General features: G+C 37.2%; 1 protein-coding gene across 1 annotated transcript in view; it reads left to right on the forward strand.

Annotated features, from left to right (window-relative positions):
• The first annotated feature begins 8178 nt into the window (after positions 1-8178).
• Positions 8179-26751, forward strand: part of LOC139733124 (GTP-binding protein 2-like) — a 46135-nt gene continuing 27562 nt past the window's right edge. Inside the window, exons 1-2 of the mRNA XM_071643967.1 lie at positions 8179-8384; positions 18371-18397. Coding sequence (XP_071500068.1) covers positions 8295-8384; positions 18371-18397 — 117 coding nt within the window. The 5' untranslated portion in view covers positions 8179-8294. The remainder of the gene's footprint in view (positions 8385-18370; positions 18398-26751) is intronic.

The raw sequence follows: 26751 nt of genomic DNA on the forward strand, positions 1-26751 counted from the left end.
AATATTAGCTGTTATCATTATTATTGTGTGTTGACCTTTTCTTTATCTTTTTGTAGGTTTTTTTACCTTGTTTAATGGGAAAGCTATGTGTTATTGCAACCTATCAGAACAGACCTTTGTAGACTTTCCACATATGCAACATTTCATTGAAAGATTCATCCAGCAAATCAAAAGTAAAAGCCAATTAGAGAATCTGAATTATTCATGCACCTTTATATTATTTGTATGGATGTTTCCAAAATTGATTGAAAGAAAGGAAAACAATATGATTGGGAACACTCCTGGCCAAGAAAAAAAAATGGAATGATATCACCTCACGCACAAAAAGTGTCCACATCTTTCATTTCTCTTGTGAATGCTCATGACAAATTAGCGCTTCTATCTTTATTCATTGTCACCAGTGTGTGTAATGCAGAAACAGTAAATAGAATTACAATGTACATTCAAGAAAATGAGCTATATAAGATATGAAGTTATTTTTGCTGTGTAATCAGAGGTCAGATACGATGAAATTGACACCTTATTTTTTTTCTTTTTCGTAAGATATAATTTTGGTTGTAAAGGGTCAAAAGTCAGGTTAAAGTGCTAAAATTCTACTTTTAATGCTGAAACTTCCCTTTTTCTCCATACCTATGAGATTACTCAATGCATGAATTCATTGAAACTAGATATACATATAAATGTATAACTGCACAATGATTTGGTAGGAAAAAATTTGGGCCATAGGGTTAGAGGGTTTGTGAAAAGTTTACAGCTGCTAATTTATTATCTTGTTCTGTCTTCCAATGCAATTATTTGCAAATGTATGTGGATTTCATATATGGGAAGAAGATCAAATGTCATCATCTGCCTTGCTCCTTTGTACAAAATGCAAAATGCATTTCATTCCACAATTGAAAATATGTTGGAACATTTATTTAACACATTAGGGTTGTTTTTCTTGTTTAGTTTTGTTTTTGACATGTGGCAGGCAGAAATCCATTGTCTGACATGCCACATCATTTGATTGAAGTATCTGTTCTTTTTCTCATTAAGTATTCATCTTCATACTTGAAACATTCCATACTTGTGGTATATATTTGAATTGTTAATGTAACATCGGAAAACTTAATGCAATGCTACAAAATTGTGCAGTCTGTAGCTTTTGCGCGAGTTCAGTGTCATGATTATTAACATCTTTTCTAATTAAATTCATAGTCACAGTGTCATGAAATAGTATTACTGTGAATTGAAGTACATGGCCATGCACTGAAACCTAAATTGCATGTTTGCAAAATTTAGATTGCGATAAATTCATATTTTGTATTGTGCAATCTGTTTTGTGCATTCTAATTTAGTCTCATAATGCATTAAGCATTCCATCCTGTAAATTAGCCTCCCCATAATCTACATGAGCAATGTGCTGAGATCGACTGTTTGACTGTGTAAAAATGCAGACTTTGTTCTGGAACCATAATATGTGAAAAAATACTGTGCTGTTCTCAGGGTGTGTTTAAATAGAGCAGAAACTATAGAGAACACCGTCTGTTTTTATGCTGTATGTTTCACTGGGAACTACAATTACATGTATACAAAGAAAAAGTGGTCCATGTACATCGGAGCCATGTATGCATATATGTTCGAGGGGTTTGACTCTTGCCATTATCACTGGCAAGTACATTGTACATTGTTTAATATGTAAAATGGAATTTTGAACCAATGATCTCAGAAGGGTTTAGGAGGCTGATGATTGGCATCCTAGGAACACTTGAGTATACAAAGAGATTGTATCAGTTTTTGAGCATCTTTCCTTTCTCTTTTACAGATCATACACAATATGAAGTGGCAATGACTGAAAAAGTTCCATCAGAATATGTCATGGTTCAACGATTGGGGGGGGGGGGGGGGGACGTACCAGGTATATTATCTCTTAATTCACACAATGTTTGTAAAAGCAAAGCAACTATTTTTACATCTTTACTTATGATAGTCCACTGATGCCTTTCAATCAAGGTATTTTATACATCTGACTTTGATGTAGTTAAAATGATGGACCAATGAATTCATAGATCAGGAGTTTGTGATGGGTGAAGTGATAACTTACCCATGAGTAAATTTGATAAATAGAAATATAGCCACACATTTCAAGTAGGCATTTATATTTGACATACTGGTATATATGAGCTTTAATACATTAATCAATCTTCCATGTGTACAAATGTGTATCTTTAAATATTTTATTCAGTATTTTGTACATATCACATGCAAATGATGTTGATAACTTGTGAATATATTTATTGCCTGAAGTATTATAAACAAGAGTTTCAAAACCAATAATTGTCTTATTGATGCAGTATATTTTAGCTAGTACAAAACTTTTCATTGTGCTTTATGTCGATGTTTGTAAGTATTTGATATCTGTGTTGTCTGTGGTAACCCCTTTTCCTGGTTCTCAACATGCACTCCATTTAAAACACACACACACACACATACATAGAATTTTACCACATAACCGTGGACCTGTGTGTCAGTAGGACTGAACATATATTACCATCCAACCGAGGACTTATTACAATAATGCTAATCGAGGACCTACAAACATGTACCCCTACATGCAAAAGCATGCAAAAGCAGACCGTTTGGAATGGTCTGCGTACCAAGGATGTCCTCGGTTCTCTGTGTGTCCTGGGTTTAAATGTAAAGTTCGTATGTGTGTCCTCGTTTTCCACCATGGGTAAGTACACACGCACACACACACACACACACACACACACACACACATGTTGTATCAAAACAAGCTATGTCAGATGTTTGGTCAATTACCAGTTTTGATAGTTACTGGAAGTGAAGACATGTTAAGTACCCATAACATAAAGGCCAATCTCTATTTGAGACCACCCGTCATCTCAATTGCTACTCCCTATCCAATTGTTATGCAAATAATGGCTGTCATACTGCTTTTGTAATCTGCTTCCCTATAGATATGAAAAGACAACCCAGAGTGTAGGATAATTAGTATTATAGAATGATGAAAGCAGATCCTAATCAAATGGTTGGTTGAGAGCGTACATGTGACCAGGCATTTATTTTGCCCAACGCATAATTTTGCTTTTGACCAGTTTAGTGACCAGTCATTAGCACTTTCACATTGTGATGGTGACTGGGTGAAATTTCATTGTTTTATTTACTTGTGATGAGGGTGATTTTTCCAACAACAAAGATCTGCTTCATTGTTTTATAAATTACCATAAACTAAAATAATACACATCACTTCATTTGGACATTAGTATACTTGCTTGCACTCGGCACCTTTGAAACAGTCCAAACACCCACGGCTATAATTCACCTTGGGAGTGATAAGACTGTTCCAGATGTACCCTGTGTGGGAAACTATTCCTAATGCCCTCACTGATGTATATTATTTATACGGTACATCATTCCAGTGGCAGTAAGTTATTCTTGTGGATCGCAAAGTTTTCACATATCTAACATTACCTGATGCATCAGTTACATTGTATGTAGGCCTACTCCTTATGGATTCTACTGTCCCGAACTCAGGTGAGTCATATTCCTAAGTGTAATCTTTCTTCTTCTCTTTTTTTTTTTATTTGTTTGTTCTTAGTCACAATCTCAACTGCCTTTCCCAGTTTTGATGCTTCTTTCTCTTTAAACCATAACTTTGTCAGAATGTTGGGTTGCCAAATGACACAAGGTCAGTTGTAAGCCAGTTTGATACAATGCTGCAACAGATAAACTCCCTTTTCAATGCATCTGAGCATGTTTTTGTTTTTCCTTCTTTCTTTCTTTTCAAGTGCTTATTTGCCTTGCCTGTTGTTGGTGTTTATGTCTGCATACATTTGTGCATATGTGTCTGTGTGATCTTGTAAATGGCTTCAATCGGGGATATTGGTGAGTTTTTCTCAAGGCAACTTGGGATACATTTCACACCAGGTATCATTATGCTATAGGGCTCACACCTGTAAATATAATGGACTGTTCCTGACTGCTTCACAAAATCGTACCAAAGATACTCAAATAAATGAAGAAAAAAATTAATTAAAAATCAGAAATGCAGTTTGGCAAAAAACTGAAGAGCTGCAGATATTGAGTATAAATTTCTCTACAAACTGCATTTTGGTTGGAAGATGAAAGCTTTTCTCATGGAATTTGAAGGGACTATATTTGATTGGGTGCATGTACAGAAAATGGGTGATTTTTTGAGTGAAAAGAACTCATAGTATGGCTTTGCGAACCCTTGGACAGAGTTTGAGCTGAAGAACCCCAAAAGAGATTGTTTATTCAGTCCACGATGAGTTACATTTTCATATTTTGCCCTAATTACCACATGGACTTCCGAGTTTCAGCTTCAGCTTCAGAGAATTGTTATACAAAATGATAAGCAGGACAGAGTGAATCGGTGAAAATTGGATGCATGAGTTTAAAGGCATTATTTATCATTTACAGATGAAACAAAAACCCACCTCGAGTGCTTCAAAATAGTTCTATAATGTGAGTTAGGGAGAAAAACAACCAATGTAAAAATGTCAATCAGTATAATTGATGTTAAGTATTGTTGAATATACAATATGTGAACAATTGTTATGATAAAATTGCTTAAAGATGAACCATCTACAGTTGTGGTTTATTGAGAAAAATAGTACTATCTCCCTATATTCTAGGCTTTAATTATTGCCAAGTTCTTATATGGTAGGATGTTTTGTGATACAACTGACCTGATATGCGTCAAATGTGATACACTGTAACATTTTTAAAATCACTGCTCCCAATGGTAAACAGTAGGCCCTATACCTTTACCTTCGGAACTGTTTAAACCCACTCGCTACGCTCGTGGGTTTTAGACTTGTTTCCAAAGTAAAACGAGAGCATCCAATTCCTACAATCTGTCGGAAGGGATCCTCCCCTCCCACACGCTCTCCCTTTGGTCAATCTCCATTGACTTATTAGTTCACAGTGAAGACACACATACGGAAAAAAGAGAGGTGACAAATACAGTGTACTGCATTATAGCCATTCGCATTGCCCTGAACATCAATTTTGCTATTGACAATTTTCCTGTCCCCCAGAAGTGTTCACCAGATCGTTGAATTCCAATTCTTAAACTGCAAAAGCTCCCTTATTGTCGGAGCTGACCCTCTCCCACATCGAGTTCCCTTTCTGTCCATCTCAACGAAGACGCAGACATGAAAAAAGAGGTGATAGATTCTAAAAAAAAATAGCTGCTTGCATTGTCCTTCCATGTTAATTTTTCTTACCAGTTTTTGTGTTTGTTTGTTTTTTGTTAACACCTTTCCAAATCGTTCTACCAAAAATTAGGTCCTATGCACCAAATCTTTGGATTTCATTTCTAAAAATACAAAGTCTCCCCAGTGTCGGGTGGGGAGGAGTTATCCCCCTCCCACTTAGTTATACATCCTCCCCCTTCTGTCCATCTCTGTATTGACAACTTTCAAATTTTTTTTTTCCCACAGGAAAAAAAAAAAAAGATTAAAAATGCAAAATCGCGTCGGAGGGGGGTTTCCCCCTCCCATGCACACCCTTCCCTGCTCGGTCTCATCGCTCCCTAGCATGCTCACCTCCTTGCCCCGGGCCCTATGATAGAAAATGTCCCACTCCCACCCATCTTGAAAATGAATCGACGTCTTTGTTCTCAATGTTTAGTTCTGGACCCTTTAAATTGATTTTTTTGTTTTTGTTTTGTTTTTGTATTTTGTTTTGTCTTGTTTTGTCTTGTCTTGTTTTGTCTCTTTTTTTGCCGACCCTCCGTTTTGCCATAAAGGCATAGTATAGGCCCTACCAGGGGCCCGTTGCGTAAAAGTTATTATATTTTGGATCAAAAATTTGTCTTCCATTGATTGGTTAAAAGAGCTTCACGTGATTATAGGTATTTTGAACTATTTTAGAGTGCTGGTGTGTTTGACACTCCATGAAGTACTATTTGCAAAATGACGTCACTTTTATGACGACATTTTGCAAATAGTATATACTATTTGCAAAATGATGTCACAATCACCCTTCTTTACAATCAAGTGTACGTGGTCCGTCCACGTCCGGTCCCGAATTCTAGTGTTCAGGTTTGCAGCGGCCATACGAGCGCTTGGATACATGCGACGGGCAACTCTGGCGGTGCCACGGCTGCTACGTTTTTCAATTTCCGGTCTCTCGCACTGCTGCGTATTGCAGGCGCTGCGCTGCCGCCGCAGTGCGTGCGGCTAAGCCGAACTGCGACCAGCCCCAACACGCAGTGTTGCAGTGTAACTGTGTACACGGAGCGTCCCGGGGTTAGGCCAAGGAGGTACTAGGCAAGCCTAGTACCTCCTTGGCCTAACCAAGGAGGTACTGCCTAGGCTAAGCCTATAATGATTTTCACTTTTTATTCAAATTTTTGATCCAAAATATAAAACAAATATACTTTGCCTAGTTTCGAGTTTCTTGTTAAAACTATGGGCCTCGGTGACTCCAAACTAGTACTATTCACTTCGGGGCTGCGCCCCTCAGTGAATAGTACTAGTTTGGAGTCACCTCTGCCCATAGTTTTAACAAGAAACTCTCAAGGCCAAGTATATTTGTATACTATATTTTGGATCAAAAATTTATCCTCTGATGATTGGTTGAAAGAGTTTCACGTGATTAAAGGTGTTTTCAGCTATTTCAGAAAGTTGACAGTCCATAAAGTACTATTTGCAAAATGATGTCACATAGCAATTCTGAAATTGTGCGCAGCTTTGAACTATCCGTTTGTGAAATATAACGATTTCTAAAGAAACAATTGTGACGCTACAACTAAAAATGTATCAATTTCCATGCGCACTGCTCATACAGTCACTCCAAAAATGTACCACTTCCTATAACAAAGCAATTGTGACGTCATAAAGACAGTTACATTGCGCAAATTGCTTCGCACCGTACCGTGCATTGCGTCTCGCTTATGGTCAGTGTAGGATCCCTTCAAAACATCGCATCCGCGTCTACGACTTCTGGCTTTGCATTTCCTTCATTTTCCTTTTTTTTTTTTTTTTTTCTTGAATTTTTGATCTAAAATATAAAACAAATATACTTTGCCTAATTTCGAGTTTGTTGTTAAAACTTAGGCCTCGGCGCCTCCAAAAGAACTATTCACTTCGGGGCTGCGCCCCTCAGTGAATAGTTCTTCAGGGGGGCATTTCATGAAGGAACTTGTCAGATAAAATATCTGACAAGTCAATTATATCCGACAAGTTCAGAGAAATCAGCCAATCAGACTAAAGAATTTCTCAAAACTTGTCGGATATAATTGACTTGTCAGATATTTTATCCGACAAGTTCCTTCATGAAATGCCCCCCTGGGGGGCATTTCATGAAGCAGTTTGGTCAGATATTTTTTGGTCAAACTGTTAGAAGCTACTGAAATCCTTGCATCTGATTGGCTGAGAGCAGATTTGTCCGACAACTTTGTCGGACAAAATGCTTCATGAAATGCCCCCCTCTGCCCATAGTTTTAAAAAGAAACTCTCACGTCCAAGTATATTTGTATACTATTGTGATTACTTTGCCATCCAATGGTAACTACCATGGCAACAATACTCAACAGCCAATCAAAATCAAGAATTTCATGGAAGTTACCATTGGATGGCAAAGTTACCATAATTGTAACTTTCATACAACGGGGCCCCAGGTGTTATCGTTATGTCATGTTGCGTTTGGAACCTCGCAATTTATAAGCATGATGCAAATAATTGCAAGAACACTGTGAACCGTAACATGTAGAACTAGAATTTAGTATAATCCCATTATTGCGCCACAGACAGAAAGTTGATGCTACCATGATACTACCTACAGCTGCTCTGACAAGGGCAGTGCCAGTAGTTTACGAATGCGCTCAATCACAGATAATGAGTAGAATGATGAAATCGCCAGTCAATAACACCACTGAGCTAGCCAAAGCCCCGCCTCCTGCCTCCTGTCGGCGAATCGCACCAGTCATTCTGCTGTTTATTGTTGTGTTCTGTTGAGTGGAGTCCTCGCAAACCCCGTTTAGCTAGCTCGTAGTGTAGGCCTACCCGCTTGTTCGGCGGCCGCGACAAACACGAAGACCCTGCTGCTGCATGCGTGCGTGCATGCTGTACTAGTGTGTACGTGTGTAGGTACAGGTGTGTGAACATACAACTAGCCAGCCAAACGCCAGCCCGCGAAGACGAGAAACCCCAGTTGGACAGCTGATTTTCTGGCTCCGGGGTTCTCCAGCTCCACTTTATGGGCGAAGGCCCACGTAGTCAAAGTTCTGCATTTCATGTGATTGAGCTGTTTATTGTAGAACTATGGACATCAGCTGGAATTTATCGGACTTCATGTGCAGTCAGGATAAAGTAGAAGTCTCAGCCTGCTCCATGAGCAATCTGCCGCCCGAAGTAAGCCAGTTCGTTTCATTCACGTAGACTATCGACTACTGAGTATAGCATACCAGTAGGCTCCATATAGACACTGAGACAGACTGCACCGGTGGTGGTAACAGAGATCAATCTAACAATCATGACAATGTAACAATAGTAATGAGATTGAATATATTGGTAACTCTATCAATATACAAATTACAATAGTCTGTCTAACGTTGGATTTCTACTAGACCTGCAAATTTATAGGGCTGGTCTGGGAAGCACAGCCTACCGTAAAACCATGAGAAACGTCAGTGCATTTCAAGCGATAAATGTTTGGTTATCATCAGTTAATTAAAACTAGACCTATAGAACCTATTTATTGTATTCGCCGCAAAAGCAAACGAGGGATAGAATCTATTTATTATCAAATTACCAGTGCAGTGGCACTGCAGTGACCTCACATAGATCTACCAACCTGAGCTGTGCTAGTCTAGTAGTAGTAGAAGTGTAAATCAATTCTATGTCGTAATGTTAGATTGAGATGGGGAAAGAGAAGCAAAAGCGTACAGGAATTGCTTTAAATCCGAAGCATCCCAACAACATCCTTGCCTTGTGAAGATTAGGCAAAATTAAAGTGACAGACTGGGGTAGGGGATGAGTGGAAGATATGGGAGGGGGAGTACCCCCTCTCATTCAAAGGACTTTAAAAAATCATGTTCAAAATTTGCATTTTACATTTGGAGCACTCTTAGAGGAAAAACACTAACTTAAACATTATTAGGCCCCATATTTTAATCATATAAAAAGACCAGGATTGTTTGTTTGTTAAATACTAAAAGGAAAAGGAAATACCTTTCATATTTGAGTTACAGTGCTATAGAAATACCAACTTTGAATGATGAACTTCGGCCCCTATTCCACTATCATGATCTGGACCTGTCCCTATCTATCCCAGACTATGCAGATCGCGGAAGAGTGACAAAAGTTTCCAGGGATCAGTTGAAATTGGAAGCATCCTACACTGTTGTAGCAGCATCCCTGTGACAACAAAGAAAAAAAAAGTGACCGAACACAGGAAGGGGGGGGGGGGGATACCCCCTTACGATTTGGTCTTTTAAAAAAAATCATGTTCAAAGTTGCATTTGAGAGCACTTTTTAGAAGAAAAACACAAACTTAAACATTGTTATATTTAATCAAAGGCCTGGATTGTTTGTAAAAAAAGGAAACAAATACAGTAGCATTTATTTTTTAGTAACAATACATATGTACGTGTAGAAATACAAACTTTGAATGATGAACTTCAGCCCCCATTTCACTAATACCTGCCGATCGTCCTGGTCAGAATTTCCCCAGTTTGGATTGTAAGGCAAAGATTAAGGACATAATGGCAATATGTGAATGTGTGGGGATGAACATTAGTAAATTCTCTTTAAAGGAAGTAAGATCAGCAGCAACAAAAGCCGCACGTAAATTAGACAACGATGTGGTCCTGCTTTTGCGCCACTCTACCCTGATCAAACTTTCCTGCTGTAACACCGTTTTTACTCAGCTAGGCGCTCCACCCTTGATGGCAATTGGGCCGATTCTTACAACGCTCACAGCACCCTGCATTCTCTCACTCTAGTTAATGTTGTTTCGGTGTCGGTAACGCTGCTTCAATTTCAACTGTGCTGTTCCTGTGCTTATACAGACTTACATGTACTTGTTCCGGAATACCACTCTCACCACTAAAATTTAGTGATCACCTTCACTGATGCAGCCATTAAAATACCCTTGTTTCACTGCCGACCAAACATGTCTGCCAAGAGGCAGTTCAAGAGAGGCGAATGTCGACTAATAGGATGGAAAAGTTCTTGCGACACCTGTGAGCCTGAAAAAGTAGCAGATGGAATGTTCAGAAACAGGGTATCAAGTAAGACACTACCGAGGGGATGAGAAAACCAAAGCAGATCGCCAAGAAAGCCACTTAACTACAATAGAGTCTATAACAAATAGTTGTCTTATTAAACAGAACAAGAAGAAGAGAACTTGGTCGAGTTCTTTCAAGCAAATTATAGACAGAAAGAAGACAAGGTACAAAAGGGCCATTCTCAGATTAAGTGTTCAATTCCATGTGAGTAAAACCGAAAAATCAACCACAAAGTAATACATTCAAAGATGTGTTTTCGGAAACTTCAAAACCGGTCAAATACGAAACAAAAAGTGGAACATTCTAAATGATGGCTATTCATTGAGTAAAAATGAATTGAAATAGAGCATCATATATGATTTTTGATCACCAATCAGATACGTTACCGCAAATTTACATGTTGTAATGGACTCCTAACTCTGAATTAAATTTATTGTTTTGATCCAATTTCTGTTCAGGAAAAGACATCTGTCCCCCCTAAAGATATTGGGGTTTTTCAAGAGGTAAAGATGTTGTCATCCCTTGCTAATTGGTAGAAATTATTTCTGTGTGGTAGGTTGAAATATGCTTTTTGCTGAAATGAAATATAACCTTAAGATTCACTTTGTATTTTTAGCAAATTTCGCTTACAAATAAAGTTTCGAATCCCACAAATCATGCAAAGGGAACGACCCGATCTGGAATTTCACAGGAAACAAATATGAATTGCTTTCCTGGGGAAATAACTATTGAAAAACATCGAATCACCTTTGGTAACGTATCTGGTAAAATATAAGTAATAATTTGAGTTGTGTATGAATTAATAAGTATCACCTGTTTAATTATTTACCTCATGAATTGATGTAAAAATGAATGATGTAAGCCCAAATTAACCATTTTAAACATTGTACGTAATATTTAAACTATGAAATGTAGTGGAAAAGAGCCCTAAATGTGAAAGCTGAGTTCTTCATTCACAGAATATTCTTATCTCACGTCTGAATGTATTTATCCATCTGACTATAAATATTCATTAAGTTTTGATGGATAATGCAAACAAGGTTTAAAAAATATATTTTTGCAGGCACTTAGAAGGAAGTAGGTACAGTCTCTACGAACTCGATACCTATGGTAACGTATTTGGCTCATCCCTTTTAATGAAAATGAATAAATAATTGTTCAACTTATTAATGAATCTTGAGTAGTTCTTCATATGTTGAAAAACACTAGAATAAATATGCAACAGAACACTGAAACTTTTCTCGGAAGCGTTTCATAAACTACTTTTTACTCTTTCAAAGTTTGGTTACGTATCTGGCGTACCGTAAATGAATCTGTCGGTGAAGTTACAGAGCAATTTCTATTGAATATTCTTCATTTGAACATAACTTTGATTTTTTATGGAAGTGTTATTCTATGCAGAATTGTTTTATAAACACTTTGTTTTACATAACATTATTTGTCACCGTGGGTGCCCTGAATTATACGTAACGTATCTGCTAAATCTGAAAAGCAAAAAACTGATATGCTGAATCTTAGCTTCGTCTTGTAAAATAAACGTTCGAAGTTGTTGCATAGAATATGAAAGTGGCTGTGTTTTATAGAATAGAACTCTGGAGTTTATGAGCACACAACGATTTGTTTGTAAAAACATTTACAATTTCTTTTCAGCATTTTGATTATGTGGTAACGTATCTGTCGGAAAACTTGGCATTAAGTTGTGAGACACTGACGCAGAAAGAAAAATCATGTGGAAGTGTTGATCTTTTTCACCTCTCTGTCCTTTTGGTGTAAGAATATAATCCTGAGGTCCAACAAAACGAAGCATGTAATGTGTAGGGATGAATTTTGACCAGATTTGATCCCCAGAAAGCACAAGACCAATGAGCAAAATTCGGTCACGTATCTGGGGTAACGTATCTGTGGTAACGTATATGGTCGATCATATTATTATGAGAGCGATATCTACCAAATATTTCTCACTTGTACTAAACTTTAATGTTGAATCGATGCGTCATTCCTAGGAGTAATGTATAATATACAATTTGTCTGACATTGCAATATCTGTCGCAGTGGGTGGCGTGAAAAGTATGTCACGTATCTGTCCAAATAAAAGTGTAGAAAACCGATATTTCAAACATTGTACCGTATTCTCAATAAAGAGCTGTTGCACAAAAAATCTAAGTACTTGCAATGTATGAAGTATGATCCTCAGGGTTTCATATACACAGGGTCATTGCATAGTCTTGTTATTTTCGCAATGCTGTAACACTACAGAAACTGGTAACGTATCTGGCGGTGAACTTGGCGACAGGTTTCAAAAGGCTATAAAGAAAAAGTCAATAAAGATTTTGGAACTTTTTGAGTATTGTGATTAGCACATATGGGTCAATCCACGTCAAATCAACCAATGGTGTTAACCCGACCCCCTTCAATTTTCTTTAAACTCGCACCAAATGTGCCCCCAAGTGTCTGACGGAAGATTCTAAAATATTTTGCCCCAAGGTCAAACGGTTGCTAAGATATGGCCTCCCATAGCAACCAATGCGTGGCCAAACAACCGAGTTTAAATAAAATTTGCTATTTTTGATTGACTGCTGCAGTCAAGTTATATAAGATACATTGCTCATTTTCTGTAAACTTGAAGAACTTTATGATGCTAACATGCACAATATGTTACGGCACGGATCTGACATTCGGTTATTGCGCAAGAGGTCACCGAAAATGGCGTTAAGCGTCAACGTTAATGTTTTTGGGTGCATGTTTGGAAGCTGATAACTTCAAAATTCAATTATCTTAGTGCCCAATATTATGCATATATAGAGACTCTCACTTGCTCTACACACCTACCAAAAATCGGCTAAAAAGTATGCTCCGTTTTCTTGAAGGGCGCCCTAAAAGTTGGTTTTTTTCAAAAAGTTGCCAAGTTCAAGGTCACAAATCACCACTCGTCCCATCGAGGAGTGACACCAATTTTTGTGTATTGATAGACAGTTACCTATATTTTCATGGGTTATCAAAAAACTTTTGTAACCGGAATGTTTAATAGCTTTTTTATGCATTCGAAAATAGTCGTAAACACCCAAAAATCGACGTAAATTGACATATAGGGTTTTCAGCATATTTCAAATGGTGATAAATCAGAGATGAAGTGCCAAGACACAATGGTATCTTCTGTGATGATAGTCTGTAACTAGTACCAAAAGGACATACATCACAAATTGTTTTGTCTTATTGGCAATGACCTTGAGAATGCAGCTGAAAATCACAAAAAACAGTAAATTGCTCAATTTTCCGTGACCATAATGGTGCTAAAGTGTGTTTACATCAATTTTTAGTTGTGTGCCATTTCAGTACTCATGGTGACTTTAAGCTGAAAACTGCTAATCATGTTCCATTTCTATTCTATTTCAAGCTACAAATAATATTTGAAGTCATCTCCAGATATTTTGACCTTGACATTGTTCTGAACACAGCTGTAAATTCCTTAATATTAGCATTATTCCCAACACATAGTGATTTACAACTTTGCACACCATTTCAAACTTGAATTTCTCTCAGACAGAATGCCTGATCATATTTATATTTACAGTACTGGTAGTCTGTAATGAGCATTTAGAGGATGTAGTATCAACTGATTTGTCTCAAATGACATTGACCTTGAAAATACAGCTGAAAATCATAAAAATCAATAATCGTTCAAAATATTTTGCAATACACATTATTAGAGCCTGGTGTTTACAGTGACTCTGAATTGTGTATGATTTTTATATTGATGATGAGTTACAGCTGATAATTGCAAATTATTTCTTCCTTTTGTTCCATTTTGAGCCAAAAATAATATAAAAAAATCATATGACCTTGACATTATTCTAAAAACTGTCATAAATGCCTTTGAGCATAAGAATATATTCACAACACCATAAGATACTGCTCTACAACATTATTTCGAAATTTATTTTCTCATCGACAGAATGCCTAGTGTATGAAATTCAGAACCAGAAATTCGAAGTCAATGACATTATTAGGATGGAAGTAGTCTTGAAATTGTTCTTTTGATCATTCTATTTTTATGGCTAAAATGTTAATGGTGATTATGCATCCATTTTCTATAGGCATGCAACTTGGATAAATTGGACACTACTGTAAGTGTGTGCACTGAGCATCATAAATCCTCAAAGTACCCATTACAGACTACCTTTATGCAAATATCAACATGACTAGGCATTCTGTCTATGAGAAAATCAATTTTGAAATGTGCTGTAGTGCTCAATGTGTGGTGAATATGCTCATTTTGAGGCATTATGGCTATTCTAAAATAAGGTCAAGGTCAAATGATATGTACATATGACTTTTGATATTATTTGCAGCTCAAGTGGAACAAAAGGGAAAATAATTAGCAATTATAGGCTGTAACACATCATTGATATATAACAATTACACACAATTCAAAGTCGCTGTAAACACCATTTTTAATTAAAGTGTGTATTGCAAATTTGAACGAATATTGATTTTATGATTTTAAGCTGTATTTTCAAGGTCAATGTCTTTGAGACAAATAAGTTGATACTACATCCTCTAAATTCTCATTACAGACTACCAGTACTGTAAATATAAATATGATCAGGCATTCTGTCTGAGAGAAATTCAAGTTTGAAATGGTGTACAAAGTTGTAAATCACTTGTGTGTTGGGAATAATGCTAATATTAAGGAATTTACATCTGTGTTCAGAACGATGTCAAGGTCAAAATATCTGGAGACGACTTCAAATATTATTTGTAGCTTGAAATAGATTAGAAATGGAACATGATTAGCAGTTTTCAGCTTAAAGTCACCATGAGTACTGAAATGGCACACAACTAAAAATTGATGTAAACACACTTTAGCACCATTATGGTCACGGAAAATTGAGCAATTTACTGTTTTTTGTGATTTTCAGCTGCATTCTCAAGGTCATTGCCAATAAGACAAAACAATTTGTGATGTATGTCCTTTTGGTACTAGTTACAGACTATCATCACAGAAGATACCATTGTGTCTTGGCACTTCATCTCTGATTTATCACCATTTGAAATATGCTGAAAACCCTATATGTCAATTTACGTCGATTTTTGGGTGTTTACGACTATTTTCGAATGCATAAAAAAGCTGTTAAACATTCCGGTTACAAAAGTTTTTTGATAACCCATGAAAATATAGGTAAATGTCTATCAATACACAAAAATTGGTGTCACTCCTTGATGGGACGAGTGGTGATTTGTGACCTTGAACTTGGCAACTTTTTGAAAAAAGCCAACTTTGAGGGCGCCCTTCAAGAAAACAGAGCATACTTTTTGGCCGAATTTTGGTAGGTGTGTAGAGCAAGTGAGAGTCTCTATATATGCATAATATTGGGTTCTAAGCTAATTGAATTTTGAAGTTATCAGCTTCCAAACATGCACCCAAAAACATTAACGTTGACGCTTAACGCCATTTTCGGTGACCTCCTGCGCAATAACCGAATGTCAGATTCGTGCCGTAACATATTGTGCATGTTAGCATCATAATGTTCTTCAAGTTTACAGAAAATGAGCAATGTATCTCATCTAACTTGGCTGCAGCAGTCAATCAAAAATAGCAAATTTTATTTAAACTCGGTTATTTGGCCACGCATTGGTTGCTATGGGAGGCCGTATCTTAGCAACCGTTTGACCTTGGGGCAAAATATTGTAGAATCTTCCGTCAGACACTTGGGGGCACATTTGGTGTGAGTTTAAAGAAAATTGAACGGGGTCGGGTTACAAATTGTCTGAAAATTGGTTGATTTGACGTGGATTGACCCACATGATATGCTCATCGTCCATGAAATGATATTTGGAAAGTGTGTTTGTGGACGGAGAGGAGCAATAAAACATAATTCTGAAATAGCCGGCGACACTGCGTTTTGGGGGTCTTAACGAAGTTTAACAGCAAAATTTTATACAAAAAGGCAGACAACCGCATTTGATCGTGTTTATTTTTAACAAATAAAGTCCTCGTGATATATTATAAACACTTAAATAGTATCTAATAGGTTTCAGGGAACCGCAAACTGTCATGGAATGTCGGCGACACCAAAATTCCGTATTTGAACGCTTTTTCTGAGAATGGGCCAAAAGGAAGGATATCAAAAACAAATTATGAGATAATAAGTCAAAGTTTGCAATTTATCCATTTATGGAACAAAGACTCGTTATGATTCCTTTGTACCAGATTACACCGTCTTTGATTGGCAGTCCAATTGGGGTTTTTGTGGGCACATTGGGCACTTTTCAGCTCTCTTGACGGGGAAACAGCATGATTATACGGCAGAGGTCGTATCCAACATAGGGCCTCAACGTTCATAGATTAGATAACATCGGCCAGATTGCACTTACACCGTAGTTTTATCATTGTAGAGGGTATAGAGCTCTTTTGGCGTATAACAACATTGTAATGTCCGATGATCGTAGTAAGAGCATACCAAGCACGTATTGGTCGTACAATGTGTAAATACATCGTTCTCACACTGTTCTAATATTGCTTGGGTCCAGAAGAGTTCAGGTTGTACACAATACATGTGTAATACGCAATCAGAAAAAAGGAAAAGAAAAGCCAAATCATGGCAAGGGCGGCAAAGTGCCCCTGAAGAAAATGTATGAAAACCTGTGCTATATCAAAGGCAATATGACAAGTAAAAACAGAATGATGATAAAATCATTAATTTGAAAGATTAAAGAGGGGTGGGCGCCCCTTGCATCCCTGCCTACCTGCACTACATGAAAGGAAATTTGAGGAGTAAAAAACAAAACAAAAGAGAATGATAGTAAAGACATGAATTTAAATTAAAAAAAACAAATTGAAGGGGGGGGGGGCACATGCCCCTTGCACCCTTGCTTGGATCCGCCACTGCTAATATGCACTTCAAAGCAGGTCTTATGGTCTACAAGCAGCAATCTTGATGCTTTTGAAAACTTATTTGAAAGTAAATGTAGAGAGAACATGAAAAATATGAAACAGTCATAGAATTTAGCATAAATATGTGTGCAGAGTTAAGTGCAAGTCGTGTGCACATTTTTGAAGTGCGATAACTGCTGTATAGACATGAGGGATAGATGATTACTTTATTGTGATGATGCAAGATCCAAAGGAGCCTTAATTAGCATACTTTTAAACAACAATTTTAGATAAAACTCATGCTGAAGTTGTGTAAAGTTGTGATATGTACATATGGGTAATCAGGGGCAGGGGCAGATCCAGGGATTCTGTAAAGGGGAGGCTCCTTTGCAAAATTAAAGGGGGTGCACGTGCCCCCCATCGTTCATTTTATTTCCTTTGTTTTAAATTTAAAAAAATAAAGAGGGGGTGCGCGCCTGGTGCGCCCCCGCTGGATCCGCCACTGGATAATGTAACTTGTGAATAGAATGTGGAAATTGAGTTATCATCAGAAAAAGAAAACATAGTTTGAAAATTGTAAATTAAAACAGGGAAAATCGTACTGTGTGCATTTGATAAAGATATTGTATGGATATGTAAGCTGTACCATGATTTTATTAGTTTATCCCGTCAAATTTGTTGGTAGTGTTAACTTAATGTTTCGGGCATAAGTATTGGCGACACACCCTTAACCCTAGGCTTTCTGTGCCACGGACTTTGGACAGTGTATACAATGCTCTGGAGTTTTCTGGCCCAATCACCAATCAAAGCACACAAAGAGTTAAAGAGCTCTGGAGAGAAAATGGTATAAAAGGTTACAAGCTTTGATGCTCAAACATTGTACAATATGTATATCACAAGCTAATTATTTGTTTACAAATGATGTTTGTTTCAAGCACATTATTTAAAAACTTTCAAATGTAGGCAATGATAAATTGCTTAAACATTGGATTTTGAGGTACCCGGTACTTGTCCAACTTCAGCCATATATTTAGACAAGCAACAACAATCTGTCTTTTATTACTTTTCTCCCTAAATGTTCAAGTTATTCTTTGATGATTCAAATAATTCGAAATAGGCCTTTCACAGAAGAAATCAGCTTTACATTGTTGATGTCACCTGTTTTTCATTTTTACTTTAGTAGGGAGTTACCCATGTGATTCATAACATTACTCTGTTTTCTTTATTTTTAACAGGCTGCAGAAGGAAACATTGAGTACAAGGTAAGATCTGAATTAGACACAGTTTATTTCCTTGAATTGACAACACAACCACTTGTTCATAGTCTTAGAGGTTAAAAGTGGCTGAATGATTTTGATTGATATTTCAAATGCTTTTTTTTTTCTTATACCATTTGATACAGGAACTAGACAAAATTAAGGAAGTGAAATACAAAAATACAAATGTAATTGCAAACGATAGTTGCAACAGAATTAGGTGATTTTAATAACAAAGTGCTTCTTTTCTCATGAACATACCTTGCTCTGATATTTATAGCACCCATACTTAGTTTGAGATAGTCGCTATGATGAATCACCTTGTGCCTAGACCGAGTCATGCTGCCAGTGGCAAATCATGTGAACTTCTAGTCCATAATTACAGATAATTTTGTACGATGTCCTGATTTTCAGAGTTAGTAATGAAAACTCTCTAAGACTGCATTTTACTGAAACGTCGATTCCTTTTTTTTTAGTGACAATTTTAAACACGTAGTATCTACATGCATAGATGGAGCTGAAAGAAGATGCTTTAATTCTCCCCATTTGCATATTGAACTGTAAAAACTCAAATGGCGGCGGCATTATTTGATCCCCTAACAACATGTTGACCACACTGTGCCAGTGCACAGCGTGCAAGCTGTTATGAAATACATGGAGCACTCTCTCTATCTCCAAACTACGTGTGTACCATAGTTTTGTAGATGTTCTCAGCAATTGTTATGTGTTGGGAAAAGAGCTATCCAGTTATAAGCTCTGAAAATAACATTTCTATTGTGAAGTGACAGTGTCCCAAGTCATGATAAAAAGCAGAAAATTAAATGGGTTCATAAGATCATGTCACCTTTAATATTCATTTTCATGTAGTGTACGGCCAGCCTACAGACCATACATGTGTACCTCTAGTTGGACTGCTTTTCGGGGCATTGTTGATATCGGTTTCCCCGAGGGATATCACCTCCATGAGGGACAATACATGCATATCAACAATGCCCCAAGTAAAAGCAGTCTATCATACATTGTATCTGTTCTATACACCGAATAATATTATAAGAAACTTTACGTGGTCGATTATGATCGCATGAGCCAATTTACCCACTCAGGCGCTGCTATAGAACTATTAAAAGCATACAAGTGTAGGTCCCTATCTCATCTAGAAGTGTGCACACTGTAGATCGATAGCAATCGCATCTCAATCAGACAACGTTCACCTCTTGCCCTATGGAAGCTAAGCACATTTAGTGAAGGCTTAGAACCTCTATATCTGTTTCATAAATTGAGTAAAATTTATTTGAATTGTACTAACTGATTCCCTAATATCATGTTGCAAATCCAAGGGGCACTATTCAAACTTCCAATTTCAAGTTCCAATTGCAATGATGTAGAAAATAGTTCAGAAATGTATTGTTCCAAATTGAAAAAAGTTCAAATGTTGAAGTTCAAGATAGTTCAACAATTGCAGACTAATTACGATTATCTGACCATAAGAAGCAACATGCTTATACACTTATGTAAAGGTTCTTCGTGTATCTAGGCTTGTGTTTCTCGAAGGGCCTTTTAATTATTCAAGATATATGACAGTTCTTGAAGGTTGATTTTGCTGGTTATACCCCCACCCACACATAGTGTGTAGGGGGGTATATAGGAATCACTCTGAGGTCGGGTGGCCGGTCGGTCGGGCGGTCGGTCCGTTGCAAAATCTTGTGGGTCGAACTCCTCTCTCATTTTTTGAGCAATTGACCCCAAATTTGGCATGTGTGACCACTATCAAAGGTAGATGTGCAAGACACCTTTTTCGTTAGTATCGCATATTGCATTGCCATGGCAACGGCATGTTTTCGTAAAAACTTGTGGATCAAAGTACTCTCTCATTTTTTGAGCAATTAACCCCCAATTTAGCATGTGTAACCGCTATCAAAGGTAGATGTGCAAGACACCTTTTTCATTAGTATTGCAAAATGAGTTGCCATGGCAACGGCAAATTTTTTAAAAATCTTAGAAAATCTTGTGGGTCGAACTCCTCTCTCATTTTTTGAGCAATTGACCCCAAATTTGGCATGTGTGACCACTATCAAAGTTAGATGTGCAAGACACCTTTTTCGTTAGTATCGCATAATGCGTTGCCATGGCAATGGCATATTTTCGTAAAAACTTGTGGATCAAACTACTCTCTCATTTTTTGAGCAATTAACCCCCAATTTTAGGATGTGTAACTGCTATCAAAGGTAGATGTGCAAGACACCTTTTTCATTAGTATTGCAAAATGAGTTGCCATGGCAACAGCAAATTTTTAAAAAATCTTAGAAAATGTTGTGGATCAAACTCCTCATTCATTTTTTGAGCAATTGACCCCAAAATTGGCATGTGTGACCGCTATCAAAGGAAGATGTGCAAGACACCTTTTTCATTAGTATTGCATCATGCGTTGCCATGGCAACGGCATATTTTCAAAAAAACTTGTGGATCGAACTACTTTCTCATTTTTTGAGCAATTAACTTCAAATTTGGCATGTGTGACCGCTGTCACAGGCAGATGTAAAAAGACACCTTTTTCATGAGTATTTCATAATGCATTGCCATGGCAACGGGAGATTTTCATAAAAATCTTACAAAATGTTGTGGATTGCACTACTCTCTCAGTTTTGTAGAAATTCAGTTTGAATTTTGGATATGCGATCAATGTAATGTATATTTGTGCAAAACACCTTTGATGTATGTGTTAGTAAATCTGTTGCCATGGCAACAGTAGTTTTTTTTACCAATCATACAAAAATGTGTGGATTAGCCTAACTCCTTCAGTTTTCAAGCATTTGGCTTGAAAATTGGCACATGTGACCACTATGGTACGGAGATGTACATACTGGCTCTTTCGTCAGTGTTGATCAATGTGTTGCCATGGTAACAGCATAGTTTGAATGAAAATCATACAAAAATATTGTGGATTCAGTTAACTCCATCAGTCTTAATGCATTTGACTTGAAATTTGGCACACATGACCACTTATATAGTATATACTGTAGATGTGCAAACTTAATCTTTCATCAGTGGTGAGCAATGTGTTGCCATGGTAACAGCTTTTTTTAAACAAAAAAAACATACAAAAATATTGTGGATTCAGCTAACTTCAACAGTCTTCAAGCATTTAGCTAGAAATTTGGCACACATGACCACTGTGGTACTTAGATGTGTAAGCGTAATCTTTCGTCAGTGGTGATCAATGTGTTGCCATGGTAACGGCATATTTTGAATGAAAATCATACAAAAATATCGTGGATCCAGTTAACTCCTCACTCTTTGAGCATTTGGCTTGAAATTTGGCACATGCTACCACTTTAGCATATAGATGTGCAAACTTAATCTTTCGTCAGTGATGAACAATGCGTTGCCATGGTAACAGCATCTTTTCACTTAAATGCATACAAAAATATTGTGGATTCAGGTAACTACCTCAGTCTTTGAGCATAAGCTTGAAATTTGGCACATGTGACCACTATAGTACGTAGATGAGCATATACAGTCTTTTGTCATTGTTGATCAATGTGTTGCCACGGTAACAGTATATTTTGAATGAAAATCATGCAGAAATATTTTGGATTCAGTTAAATCCCTCAGTCTTTGAGCATTTGGCTTGAAATTTGGCACATGTGAGCACTATAGCATATAGATGTTCAAACTTAATCTGTCATTATTGTTGAGCAATACGTTGCCATGGTAACAACATTTTTTCACCAAAAAGCATGTGGATTCAGCCATTGTCAGTCTTTGAGCATTTCGCTTGAAATTTGGCACACCTGACCACTATGGTATGTAGATGTGCAAAAGTAACCTTTCATCATTGTTGATCATTGTGTTGCCATGGCAACAGCATAGTTTGAATGAAAATCATACAAAAATATTGTGGATACAGGTAACTCCCTCAGTCTTTCAGCATTTGGCTTGAAAAATGGCACATGCAACCATTACAGTACAGAAATATATGCAAACTTCATATTTCATCATTGTTGAACAATGTGTTGCCATGGTAATAGTGCATTTTGAATGAAAATCATGCAAACATTTTGATTCTCCTAACTCTCTCTGTTTAGAGCGTTTTGGCTTCAAATTTGGCACATGTTACCTCTACATTACCTAGATGTGCAAAAAATCTTTTGTCAGTGTAGAAAATATGTTGTCATGGTAACAGTATATTTTGAATGAAAATGATACACTAATATTGTGAATTCAACTAAGCCCCTCATCCTTTTAGCATTTGGCTTGAAATTTGGCACATGTGACGGCTATGATATAAAGTTGTGCAAACTTCATTTTTTTCTTAATGTCCAACATTGTGTTGCCATGGTTACACAATCTTTAATAAAAACCATAGAAATCTCAGTTTATTTTTCTTGCTCACTCAAACTTTTAGCACTTGACTTGAGATGTGGGACATGTGACTAACAGTGAGCAATACATTTATTCACTGTTGAACAGTGCATTGCCATGGTAATTTTTTTTTTCATTAAAGAGTTCAAAAAAATGTATACCTGGTTGAGCTAATTCCCTCAGTTGTGGGTGGGGAGATATTAATCACAATGAGTGATAGTTCTAGTTTGTTTGTGGTGCTGTTAGAGACAATATTTACTGGAAGTGAAACAGCATGGAGGACAAACTCCAGTGGGTTTGTGAGATTTTGATATACATGTACAGCTGTATGTTTATTGACAGTGATAGAGGTGTTATGCTGACTTCTTGGTTGCTCCAGCTATCATGGAGCTCATCTGCTCTCTTGTTTCTTGAGAAGGCCAGTTTGAGCGAAGTGCTTCAGGCCTGATTCTGACTTTACAATTGTATGTCACAGTCTTCAAATCCAGCATTATGCAGCACTGTTATTAATGTCGCTCTCATGCAGTGGTTGGTTGTATGATCTGGGTTCTGCCCTTGATGAAATGGATTTCATTTTTTTCACCATTTGTATTTTTTCCAAGGAGTATAAACACAATACCATGAACCAGATTGGAGTGATTTTTTTCTGCACAGGCCTTTGCCAGAACCATTGACATTTAATAATGTATGAGAGAAGCAGCAAGGCAATTGTGGTACATCTGTTGCATTCATTATACCACCTTGGTTTTTTTCTGAGTCATCTTTATGGTTGTTGTTGCTGTTGTTGTTATTATTAAGTGTATTTTTTAGAGTAATGTATTTTTCCCTTTACCTTCCTCGTGAATTTCAAAGTTTCACTCCTCATACTGCACAAATTTTCTCTGCCTCGATTGCAAAAGAACAACATCACATCAAGAAATACTTTATCTTGAAGATTTTATAGATTGTCCTAGTCAAGAGAGTCTTAGATAGTTTTGACATCTTCTGGTGCTATGCCTTTACCCTCTTGTTGTTTCCTCATTGCTGAAACGGCCTTAAACACCCTTGACAACCATCCAAAGTCAAAATAATGTACAATGTCTATCTTCATAGTATTCAGAAAATGGCACTGGAGTCCAAATCTGATGGCCAGCATGGACCTTTTGATGTAAAGAGATCCATTGCTCTGCCTAATACCACAGTTTAACTTCCCGAGAAAATTGTCCACCTCAGTATTCGACAGTGCAGCAACACTATCCAAGTCTGCATTGGCTTCACGGCCGTAATCTTGGGAGATTTTTACAGCATATTTCACGGTACCTTTTTTTTTTTTTTTTTTTTTTTTGCTGTCAGCTGCTCAAATTAGGTCTACTAGTTTGCTGTCATCTAAAACCTGAAATCTTACATTCTCTCTCTCTGTCATTATTGATAATGCTAATGAGTTTCAAGGCAAAATTGTGGCCATTCAGTATGGACAGACTCCTATACTGTGATACAATTCACACAATTACCTGTATCAATACAAGCAGATTGTGAACAAATTGTCATCTGCAATGGTCAGGCCATTTTCATTGTGATTGCAATGCACAGGGTACCATCAAGCACCTCTCGCTGATTTAAGACCAAGCATTTACATTATAAGTCATGCACATATCCACATACATCCGGGTACAGCCAGCCGGCAGCGTCGCGAAAATGTGTCTAAATCATTCTACAGCGCAGCGGTGTGACCTTGAAATGGTCTCTCGTGCCGTGTTCGAGGACTGGTTTTCAATCTGCGATATTTCACTTCATGTGCATGATATCAAACCAGGTTTTTTAACAGATGATCAGCGAAATTCTGAATTTTTCAAAAATCATAATATCAAGTAGAAAAGACTGCGATAACATTTTATAATTTCACATCAAAAATCGTGTTGAAAAAAAAAATAATTCAATTCAAAATCATCCGGTAAATTTCACTTTTCTAGACATTGAGCCAATAAAAAAACATCACGAAATGGGGGGAAATGTATCAATCAATCGAAAAATGTAACTCTTTATAGGTCATTTCGTGTAGATGGGTCAGGATCCAGCAAAATCTAGAGCAACTACACTGTCAACTAGCCCTAATGAAGACAATCCGATTTTCTTGTGCTGTGATTGGTCGATTACCGTCTGCAGAGGCTGCCATGAATGACGTCATAGTGAATCTCCACTTACGGCTTCTGCTTTTGCCGGGCCCGACGTAAAACTAACTGTTTATAGACTAACATCAAACCATTTTGAAGTTGATTTGAACACTTATTATCGCATTTCAGTATGTATCTCGTCTTTTGATGAGTCCAATCGATCAAAATAAATGAAGGAATCGACAAAAGAATGTGAATATATACAGAGTGCAAACACGAACCCGTCAGTGTAGTCCCAAGTATTCGTTTTGCAGTGTTGCGATTGCAGCAAAAACGGTAACTGCACCGAACACTCGCTGCGGTGAACCACAGAAGCAGGTATTTCCGTAAAAAGTATCACGTGTATATCTATACGTGCCTATGATTGTTATGAACTAGTAGTAGCACACTGTAGTAGCTATAGTAGTAGTAGTAGCACTAGTAGTAGTACTAGTACACTGTAGTAGCTATAGTAGTAGTGGACTACTAGTACATTAGTAGTACTAGTACACTTGTAATACCATACCAGTAGTGCCAGCAGCAGCAGCAGCCAGTGGTAGTCCAGCGTAGGTGTACTTGTATTTCTCTGGACACTTGTGTGAATGGGTGCATTGGTCATTGTAGTGTCCAGATGACAAGACGGTACATAGGCTGTGGTAACTAATCACTGATGGGACTCAGAGAATGACGATAGTCAAAGCAAGCTGGCTTCCTTGCGGATCTGTTACGTTCTTAGATATTTAAATATAATGTATATATCTTTCATATTTTATTATTATTATTTTTTTTTTTTTACATTTCATCTTTTGTCTCTGGTGGATGGAAGCAAGCTGCTAGCAAGACAAGAGAACAAAAGCTGAAAATCTACTATGGATTGTACAGATTGATGTATGTGTACTCGAGCCCTTTTATCAAAACAAAAAAGTAATCATCAGTGTAGCATTCATTAATTTACACCGATTTGAAATCCACATTCAAATTCCACAAGACACGACTTTCACACTCTTGCTTGTTTTCCCCTCCTTAAACTGGACATCTCTCTCTTTCTTTCTCTCTCCTCTACCCAGTTTCCACAACGCTCTTCAGTCATTCTGCATTATCTTTTCAACTACTTGGCAGTATAGGATGACAGGAAAAAACTTTTCATTATCATACGGATTACCCTAAAGTTCATAACAAACTAACAAAATATTGTAAACATTATTGCTCTTTGTTAAACAGGATGTGATGCAAAAAAAAAACAAAACAAAAACATTTCTGTTGGCAAGGTTGGTTGTTTACATCTTTTAAGGCACATGTACCACTAGTACTACATGTATTTGGCAAGAACAGCATGTATATATGCTATATATATATATATATATATATATATTCCCAGCGACAAGACCACGTATCTACAAAATGTCAAAGGTTCAGGAGAGCCAAAAAACATGGCGGCCAAAGCACTGTAGCGAATGGGATAGCCTTTCCTTTGACATGCCGTGGTGGCTTCATTTTTGGAGTAAGACAGTTGGGATTTGGACAGGACATCACTTAACCCATTATTTGACCATTAATCCAAAAAAGTCATTTTCACCAAAATTGCAGATACAAGGTCTTGTCACCCCAGCGACGGACTATTATACAGTATATGAAAGATGGCGAAGTAGAGTAGTAATGCATTTCAGTCCAACAGCGCTATTTATTCAGGCTGAATTTTTGAAGAATACATGAATGTCTTCCTCAGGGTTCACAATAACAATTATGAAAATAAACAAAATGAATATTTCCTTTAAAGTGGTAGTCATGGGGAATGCTTATGGCAATGCCCGAGTGTGGTATCTGAGTAGAGGCATTGTGCGTTTCTTATGAGCATGCTGACTTGCAGTC

The sequence above is a fragment of the Diadema antillarum genome, unplaced genomic scaffold (genome assembly GCF_040938485.1).
Source record: "Diadema antillarum isolate AM-2024a unplaced genomic scaffold, OU_Dant_1.0 seq00000461_RagTag, whole genome shotgun sequence".
In the NCBI taxonomy this organism is placed as follows: domain Eukaryota; kingdom Metazoa; phylum Echinodermata; class Echinoidea; order Diadematoida; family Diadematidae; genus Diadema; species Diadema antillarum.